The 10847-nt window shown below is 29.5% G+C and overlaps 1 protein-coding gene across 1 annotated transcript; it reads right to left on the reverse strand.

Annotated features, from left to right (window-relative positions):
- Positions 1-1016: 1016 nt before the first annotated feature.
- On the reverse strand, positions 1017-2312 carry LOC126762022 (gamma-glutamylcyclotransferase-like). The gene is made up of 2 exons (XM_050478495.1): positions 1882-2312; positions 1017-1505 (listed from the first exon to the last, which is right to left on the reverse strand). The coding sequence occupies exons 1-2, from the start codon at positions 2208-2210 to the stop codon at positions 1187-1189; spliced, it is 648 nt and encodes a 215-aa protein (XP_050334452.1). The 5' UTR covers positions 2211-2312; the 3' UTR covers positions 1017-1186.
- Between the last annotated feature and the right edge of the window lie 8535 nt (positions 2313-10847).

A 10847-nucleotide genomic window follows, 5' to 3' on the forward strand; every position in this document is an offset into this window, starting at 1 on the left:
TTTTTCGTGTTAAAAGTGCTTTAAGAAAATAAAAGCGCTTAACGCTTCGCTGTATGTTGTGAATGAGAGTAAATAATAGAAAATTATAAAGAAGTTGCAATTTTAAATGCAAATTACACTAAATTGCATGAGAAGTAATTAAATTAGCTACATACACTGTAAAAAAATGCATGAGAAGCAATTAAAATAATTGTGTACACTGTAAAAAAAGTGTAAATTTACGTTAGAATAATTGAAATGATTTTCCGGAATTATTAAATAATTAAATGTGAGAAATTTCGATGGAGAAGTGAATTTGCATTCTTTATTCAATACATATTGATGTTACCGATATTTTATTTATCCTAAAAGAGATTTAAAATTAAATTTTAAATAATAGTCTGTTAAAATATACACTCTTGAGTAAAATAAAAAAATAATTCTTAAAAATTTATAAATATTAGTTAAACTAAAATTTTTAAATTTGTTTCAAAGAATTTATTATGAGAAAAATTACTTTTTGACTATAAATCATTATATTCTATTGAGTTTTAATAGTTAAAAATATTTTCAGATATACATATATATATAGATAGATATGTATACAGATTTTTTTTGAAAAATAAAAAAATATTTAATTATATTTATTTAAATTTTTGTTTAATTAAAGTATTGTATTGAAATGAATATATGTTTACATAATTAAACAAATTTTCAAGCAAAAAAATATGCTTATTCAAATTTTTTAAAAACAAAATTTGTATAGAATTAGAAGACCTAAATTTTTTTTGTTGAAATAGTTTTTCTTGTTAAGCAAATTTTAATATTTGGAACCAATATTTTCATTGCACTATAACAACGAATTAAAAGAACTCTAAAAATACTTGAAATGATTCTACAACATTTTTTATTAAAAAATATTTACAAATATCTCACATAATTAAAAATTGTACACAAAAATTTCCTATAATCTTCTTTAAAAAAAAATAATATATTTTTAATAAATAAAATGATTTTTTTTAATATTTTATTTAATTTTTTTGTTTAATATTTTATTTAATATTTTTTATAATTTTATTTAACTCTACGGTGTATATACAAATCACTTAAAATATAGTTTTTCATTTGTAAATATAAATTTTGAAATTTCCACATTTCTATAAACATTTATCACAGTTAATATCAACACTAAAATAATGTGCTTCTTTTAAGAATTCAATTGCACGTCTTTCAAGTCCAAAATTTGCTCCAAGTCCGGCGCTACATGGCCATTGTGCTTTACAGATTTCAACCACTCCACATACCATGGCACAATGCCAGTCTCCTCTGCACCTTTCACCAAGCATTGCAAATAAGTTTTCGAAGGTTGACGGTTAAGTGGCACCTTATCCTCGTCGGAGAAATCATTTAACGGTTTTTTCGGTTGATCAGCTAACAGATAAGCGCGTGCAGTGGCTACTGTATTATTCGACAGCATCACAGGCAAGCTGGCTGCATAGTAAATGCCCTCGTGAACGCCTTCTTGGCTGCTCGGAAGAAGAGTAAATGTTTATTGTTTCGTAATTTAATTAAAAAAAAATGATTATTTCATACTTTTTAACTAAATGTTAAAAAAATTATTTTCTATTATTAAAAAGTAATGTTGGAAATAATAAAAAAGTTTAAAAATTTATTTTTCATAGAATTTCAAAATTAAAAAAAAAATAATGAAAATTTATTTTTCAAAATATTTTTTTCCATACAATTTTTTTTTTTAAATTTTTTTTTTCCATAAACACTTTTTTCAAAATATTTTTTTCCATAATATTTTTTTTTTTGAAAAATATTGTTTGTTCAAAAATTTTTTTCATATGAATTAACAATTTTGTTCTGTGTACTTTATAAAAAAAAATTTCAACTCACTCATCAATATCATCCAAATTGCTTAACGATATCTCCCACAGTGTGCCATAAACGTACGCGCCAGACGTAGGCACAATAGTCGCTGGTGCACCACCCCAACGTTCCGTGTAGGTATTAAAATCCAATCGGTAATCCTTCAATATGCCCATACCAATTTTCACCGCAGTCGGATTTTGTATATGTATGCGTTTGGTCAACATATTGCTGCCATAGCCGAAGTATATGAACTTATCACCCACGCGCTCTGGTAAATCGCTTGGTATAACGTAAGCACTCACGCAGGACCATAAGGATAATGGCAATATTAACAGTAACCTATAGTAAAGCATTTCTCTTGATTTCAAGTTTTTAAATTTAGCACGTAAATTTCTTGACTGTTTTGTGCCTACACACTTGGTTTGTCTAATGTCGACTGTCAACACTTGAGTGGCTTACTGCTGTAGATAGCTTCGGTATGGCGTTTGAATTTGAATCTTAAACTTGTATATATATATGTACGAACTCGCTAATATATAAAATATTTTTTCGCCACCTACTTTGCCATCTGCCGTTTTACATATATTTTGTGTTATTGTTCGACTTAGTAAAATGAGCCTAGCTTTGCTGATTTGTGCGCTACACTTTGTTCTACACATGAGAAACATTTATTGAACTTTCTCAGTATAATTTTGTTTCTGATAACTTTTCTCTCAGATATTATCTTTTGTTATATGAATTTTTTCTGCGATTACTGAGTCTTTTCCAGTTTCCGGATATCGAACAGATTACATCGAAATTATTCTAATGGTTCTTTTAGTACGCTTATGAAGTACAGACAGCCGATTACCGCTAAAGAAGAAGTAGTCTAGCAGTATTAAATCACACGATCATGAAAGCCACACCACAGGCCCATGACGCGAGATAATACGCTCACTAAAAACGGTCTTCAATAAATCGTTTTTTTCGTTGACTGTATGGAGGATAGCGCCGTCTTATTGAAACCGAAGATTCAAGGTGATTGTTTACATTAACATCCTCCAATTTAGGCACGAAAAAGTCCTTAATTATAGCTTTATAGGGCTCACCAATAACTGTAACATTATGACCAGCTTCATTTTTGAAGAAATATTGACTAATGATTCACCCCGCCTATAGAGTACACCAAAGAGTAACATATTAATAATGTAACGTCGTCTCCATAATGGCTTATGGATTAACATCATTCAAAAAGTGACAATTTTATTTATTAACGTACTCATTCAACAAAAAGTGAGCAAAAAGTGAGTTTTTTGCGATTAAAGGGATCGGTGATTAGTTCGTTTTGGATCCATTCCATGAACGTCCGACACTATTGTAAGTATTTTCATTATGAAATGGCAAACCAAACTGAGTATAAATCGAGTAAGAGCTCTCAATAAGACCAACTCCAAAAAAACATTGTCTCATTGAATACGTCATATGTATTAAAAAAAACAATATTCTTAATATCACGGGAAGAAGCTCGTCTAGAAAAGCCCAAGTCGACAAATTATTCCAAGTCTTTATTAATATGATCAAAAAAATTATTTACTAAAAATGTAAATACATAAATTTGCTAAAACTTTATTTAAAATATGTTTTGAACTCATCAACATGAGATGTAAATCACCTCTATTATATAGTAGATGGTGGTGTCAATTAATATTTCCCCTTTTTTGTGTCTGTTTTTTTTTTTTGTTTGCCTTTTTTTATTGCAAAGCAATATGTTAGATAAGAAAGTTTGCGAAATAAGTAGTTCAGGGACAGGTTAAAGAAATATATTTACAAAAATTACTATGGATTCAATTTCTTTCAGGTAGATAGCTTTATTAATCGGCATAATTAACGAGAAAAGGAGAATAATTTATTTTAAAACCGAAAATAAATAAGATAAGAAGGTGAAAGCTACAGAAGCAAACTTAATTTATTTAAATTAAGTAATCATAATATTTTTGTAATATAATTTAATTAGCAGATTTCGCACACCGAATCACGAAGGTCATTTCTTTCATATCAATATATAAGAAATAATAAAAATTTGACGAATATCATTCTAAGAAAAGGAAAGAGAGTATTTTTTTGTTATTAAATTTTTTTACTCTGGATGATTTGCATTAAAAATAAAATAATTATCGCTCTTTCGCTAATATTTTAGCAATTTAATAATATTATTATTTGTTATTGTTTAGAGTATGTGCTTTATTGTTTCGATTATCTCGCGTCACTCGCATAGGTGATGCTATTAATGAGTCTACAAACTGCGCGCTTTCTCTATGTAGGAAATCTCCTTGATTTTAATTATAGTTTGTGGGAAAGGTCGTCACCCATTCACGTTTAATAAAATCAAATTGGATTTAGTTTTATTTGGTTTGCGCGCAGAAATATAAAGACTAATTTAATTTTGATTAGCTGGATTTTTTAGAGATAGAGATTTATATGTATGGTAAGCATGTGTGCATATACTATACTTATGGTTGTCTATTCTTCTTAAACATACTACACAGGGTAAATATTTTGCATCAACATAATTTTCTTCTTGGCGTGCCAAAAAATATAAAATAAATACAATGAATAAAATGAATAAATAAAATGAACACAATATATTGGAAATACAGGGTTTTCCAATAAGAGTGATACGATTTCCTAAAAATAAAAACATACTTATTGTTAATGAAATTCAAATGTTTTTTAATTAAAGTGAAATACAATTGATACAATCAAGTACTGAATATAACATCATTCAAATGGCCTCTATGATTTCTTTTGCAGGAACGAAATCAATGAACTTAATTTTCGAGGACTTCTTCCAGTAAATCACATCGTATGTCTTGAATAGCACGTTCAATATTGACTTCTGAAGCTTCAAGAGAGTCTGGTTAATTGCTAAAGACCCATGACATCATATAACCTCACAAGAAGTAGTATAAACGTGTTAAATCATAACTTCTTGAATTCCATTCAATGTCGGAATTTCCTGAATTAATCAAATCTCCAAACTTTTCTCGCAATAATTCGGTTGTAACAAGTGTTGTGTAGCATTAAGCACCGTCTCGTTGGAACCAGATGTTGTCAAGATCAACTTCTTCCGATTTCGGTCATAAAAAGTTAGCTATCATCCATCTATTATATACGACTCCTCATAGAAAGTTACAATATCACCAGCTTCAAACAGTATGTAAAAAAATGTACGCTGGAAATTTTCAACAGTTAGACGAATAGCGAACAAAAGCGCAAGAAAAGATGCAAGTGAAGAACGATTAATTTGAAAATAAAATTGAATAATTTATAAACGCTGTGTTTATCTTTTCATGATGAAATTGTGAACATTACTGAATCAATAGAAAACAAAATTACAGACAAACGACACTTAGAAATCATATCATCCTTATTGGAAAACTCAGTATTTGGACTTTTAATAAAATACTCTAAACTGAACTTATAAATTTGATTATCGCTGATTATCTTTTTGCATCACAAAATACCTATATATTTGTATCAACAATAATCATGTTTCTGTAAGCAAAATATAAAAGAATTGAAATTTGTTATTTGACACAGCATCCTGTATATGCCGAACTATAGTATTTAATGGCGTTTCACTTATATTAGGCGTATTTGATGCCACTGCCACGCGAATCACATTAAAATTGGATTTTAATCGAGAATAAATAATGCGTAGTTTCTAAATTGTTAATTGGTGATAATGTGCAATACGTAATATAATCATTAAAATTTTAATGTACGTACATATATACATACATACATATATACTAATTACTTGCATTTTTGAATTTTTTGAGAGATAAGAATTTCAGTGATTTACTGGATTGACTGATATTCATTTATTCAAAATATATTTGTATAATGGTATGTCTGTATGTCAAATATAGATTGAACCGGACCAATACTTCTTTGTACCGCTTATATCGGCCAATGAAATTGAGATAGCGTGTTTTACTCATAACGGTGCATCTTTGTGTCTAAAATAGATAAATTTGAGCAAAAACTTGGCCAAGCCCCAATATAACTAATATTAGGATTTTCGAATATCCGGTTGGCATTACTCTATATGACTGGTTTTACACCTTAAAGTATTTCCCTGGCTTTTATTCTTGCAAGTTCCAAGAGTATATAATGTTCGGTTGCACCCGAACTTAGCCCTTCCTTATTTGTTTTTCTTTTTTAATATTGTGCACCACTACTTCTTCTTTACAACATAATCCGCTCTTTTTCTCTTTTCTTTTTAAGTTCTATTATAAATATTTTTAAGAAGATTCACCAAATAGGGTGCTGATGTATTTTTGTTTTTTGAATATCTTGCACAGGGTGCTAAATTAATATGTTTTTGTTTTTAATAAAACATATATTTTTTTTGTTCGTACAGTACCTCAAACATCTCAATACATTAAAACTATTGTGGCAACTCTGCATGCATTGCAATGATACAGCCGGTTTTGGTATATGCTAAGTGTTTTCCTGCAACATCCGCAACACACAACACATTAAAAATATATATATTTACCGAAGAATACAAAAATTAGCTTTCTGAAATATCTTGTACTGAGGACCGCTCAAATATTGTCTTTAAAAAAATTATTTACATATATGTATGTATTGTTCTATAGAAATATATATTTTCTGTTCCTCTGGCACACTCTGTGTTTTGTCAGCTGTTTTAATTTAGCATAGACAAACCCCATTGACGTTGGCTAAATTTCCCGTTATATATAGGTGGCTGCCGTTGCTAACTGCTTTTACTGTTAGATATTTGCGCATGTCGGAACTGTTAGATATTATATGTACTGTAAACGCTACTTTTCAAAAATTAAAATTCAGAGTCGCCAGGGCGTATGAGTGATATATTAAGACTCGTAGTAGTTGTTGAAAATTTATACTTCAAGGGCACAAACGCTCGGTTTGTTTCGAAATAAAGCTACATGCGATTTTTAGAGATTAATAACATAATTTTTTGCCGTAATCGGATCTGTAGTAACTAATCCATGTAATTTAAAAATGAAAGATATGACTTATGTACATACTAGGAATATGAGTTTAAGTAGTCGATATGAGCTGCTAAATAAATTTACTAGTAATAATATATTTGTATTTAGTCTTTATGAACTTTAATTTGTAGTCTTAATTGTTTATTGAATTTCTAAGTTATACATAATAATTCAAACACTTTTTAACCACTTACGCCCACTGTGCGCACTTCTGATATTGTATATAGCTCTAATTCATATGGGTTAAATACCCCAGAAACTGTTTAAATGTGTACATACATACATATACATATGTAGATATGTCATATATATTTCTATGTATTTATGTCTTATATAGTATGTAACTCTCATATAGGCACTTGCCTTCAACATATCCAAATAAATCACTACCCTCTTGTACACTTTAACTCACTTATCTTATTTTTTGCTGAGCTCTCGAAATGAAAAAATGACAAAATAATGATAAATGGATTCTTGCGGTGTCACCAACGAAATTTACACTGCCAACTTTTGTCACCAAATGTCATTGGCTGGTGTAAACAGTGCCCTCGTGCTATTGCGGTGAGGAACAATTCGAAGTCTGTTGACAAATATTTCCGATTATAAAATCACAGGCAACTGACAGATATGTACATCCTTATGTAGATTTATATTCCATCCTTACATGTGTATATTATATGGAGGAAGCACATATGGCAGACGCAGTCCTAACTGATAAGTGTGTAGCTTGTGGCTGGCAGAAATAGGAAGTCGCTATGTTTAAGCAGTCATGATTTGGTTAAGACGAGGGTTCGCAAACGTATTTTGATTTCTTGGCACAAATTGGTTTCACATCACACATGTATAAACAAATATACACATAATATTAATATAATTTTGTGCTAATATTTTTTTTCTTTCTACGATTTAAATTTAAGTTGTTTTTGGTTCTTTATTTGCGTAAATACACGGGAAAACTAACACCAAGAGATAAATTTGTGCACACTAATAATCTTTATTGAGGAAAATATGTATTTTTTAAAAATTTTATTAATAAACATTTATTTTTGGCTTAGATTACGTATAAATATTTATTATTATTAGGCAATATAGTATATTAAAGTAATTTAAGCGTTTTCTAAAGCATATTGATTGACTTTAATGCTTAAACAGATGCTTAAATAAAGCACAAGTGCGTGCTTAACTACATTTGCCCAAAGAGAGTCATATTTCATAAACTAAATTTTCCAAACGGCATATAAATCATACACTAAGGAACAATGTGGTGAGTAAAAGTTGATAGTAGCGTGAATTAGTTGCAAAAAGAGTTACGCTGTAATCAATCATCCCTTGCGAACGAGCTACTATGATAAGAGTATGTATATATTTTTTATATGTGAAGGAAGAACTCTTAAAGATTTCCGTATATACAGTTATCTATATTAACATCCAAAGGTCATTGATTTCCATACTATTGTTCTGAAATTTTGGCACTAAAAGGTCAGTAAAGTAGGTTGAGTAGGTTGAGTCCTACGAGAAAATATTTAAAGACAAAATTGTTTTTGAACCAGGTATAGCATAAATCAAGTATCAGAAGTCTTTCAAATACAAACATACAGTATTCGAATATATGAAATGAGCTAATTTAAGAGAATATGAAAAGTATTTATTAAGATTTTCATAGTATAAGTCATCATAGATAGAATAATGATTGACTACCACTTTAGGCTGACTATCATTAAGCTAAAATTGCAAGAACAGCTTCAATATATTATTAAATATCGACCCTCATTAGGTTATAGTAAACCTTTAAAGATGTTCCTGATTGAAAAAAAGCTTACAAAAAACTAGAAAGAATAAAATGATTTGATAAGTGTTATATATTTGTCTTCCTGCTGGCATATGATATATTCTTCTTATTTTAGAATCTATAGCTCACGATAGAGGTGCCCAGATGATTATAACAAAGTCCTAGTAAATGACAGTGTCTTTATTTTGCTTGGAGCTGTTGATGGTAGAAATTAATCGCCACAGACTCAGAAGAATCTTGTGACGGTTTCAATATGAGAATACACGGTTCTAGAAAAATCCTACCGGGCCTACAAGTATGTGTGACCAAAAGAAGCAAACGATAAACACGCGGTTTTAAATTATTATTAGATTAAATCATCATAATAAAAATTTATAATATACATATGTATGTGAATATATCTTTATTTCACATTAAGTGGCAACACCTCGTACTATTGCTTTACATTGATTTTATAAGTATATTAACACTCATTTAATTTTTAAAATTTTACCCGAATGTCGATTTAAAAATTTATAGAGGGTGGCAACACCGTTTTGAATTTATTTTGAAACAAGAGAAGAAATTTAAAGTATTGAATAAATAATTAAATTTAAATTAAATGAAAAAACTCAAATTTATATTATTATTTTTTAGATTAGGTGGCAACACCATTTTTTATATTTATAATTTACACAAATTTTTAATGAACATTTTGTATATTAAGTTTTAATTTTTAGCTTAATATGTATTTAAAAATTTATTGAAGGTGGCAGCACTGTTTTAAATATAATTTTAAGCAGAAACGTGACAACAATTTTTTTGGTAATGAAAATGTTTCAATAAATATTGAATATAATTTTTTTTAATTGCGATGGCAACACTGTTTTGTTTGGATGATTTATTATTTATATATTCGAGTTGGAATTTTTTGTACAATTGTGGCAAGGTTTTAATTATAATTCACAAATTTCAAATATTTTACATATGTAAATAATACAAAATGTTCGGGTCTAAAAACTTAAAAAAAGAATCTAATAGCACTCAGAGCAAATATCCACAAATATATGTTATATATATAAGCAACATTAGGGACGTTCATACGTGTGTTTGATGGTAATTATCATGTTGGTTTCACTTGTTATGTCAGATGTGAGCTCAACTGTCACAAGAGGTCCGTGTAACATACGCTTGATCACATTCCAATAAGCCACAAAATTTCTATGTTCGTGTCTAAATACATACAAACGCACACATATATAGAAAATTGTCTACATAAATATATGAAATGTTTCGATTCAAAACCACAATTGCCGTATTTATTCGCTTGCGGCCATGCAACACTGGTTGTTCATGTCGAATTTTGTCGAATTTTATACTCACCGGCGTGTGATGCATGGCTACGTGAGTCTGTGTGTGCATGGCGTTTGGCTTCAATATGCTAGCACGTGATAAATGCGCATTTAAAATGCAAATTCGGTCACTTACACACATGCGCTCATACGCAAGCGCACGTGATGGGCATACAAATGCCGTTGATTAGTTGAAAGTGATAAGTGATGTGCAAACAGTGTGGGTGCCAATCGGCAGCGTAACTAAGTTAATATATATATAACTATATACGATATATGCAAATACATACACATACCCTTGTGTGTACAATTTTTTTTCATTTTTCCATTTTATGAAATTTGTAGCTTTTTTTTGGTTTTCATTTTAGATTATCAGTGACCCTTGAAAATTGTCAATTGACAGCCGCATTTTAACTGGCTTTTGACAGTCAATGAAGTCAGTCAAATGACAGCAATAGAGGCTGATGAAATTGTGACAGATAAGGCAGCGCTGTGTTGGCTTTTGTGAGCAAAATTGGCTGATGGCTTGATAAAGGCCATGTGACAGGCGAATAACATGAATATTGGAAAAAGTAAAAAGTTTGTAAGTAAGTTATAAAGAAAGCTAAGATTAGAGAGAATTCAAAGGACGAAACTGGACTAACGTAAATGGAACGTTAATAGATTCAACTATAAAGTAGGGTTTGCCATTTATAAGTAAGAACGATTGAACGATTTATTAGGTGGCTAAGCGGCTCTTTGATTTTAGTTCCATTAAGAGGGGAGCCTGCTTTAGAGGCTTAAAAAAAACTATATTTTCAAGGATTTTTTGGAAAGGAAAAAAATGTCGGATTGAAATGAAACTTT

Source organism: Bactrocera neohumeralis, chromosome 6, assembly GCF_024586455.1.
Source record: "Bactrocera neohumeralis isolate Rockhampton chromosome 6, APGP_CSIRO_Bneo_wtdbg2-racon-allhic-juicebox.fasta_v2, whole genome shotgun sequence".
Classification (NCBI taxonomy): domain Eukaryota; kingdom Metazoa; phylum Arthropoda; class Insecta; order Diptera; family Tephritidae; genus Bactrocera; species Bactrocera neohumeralis.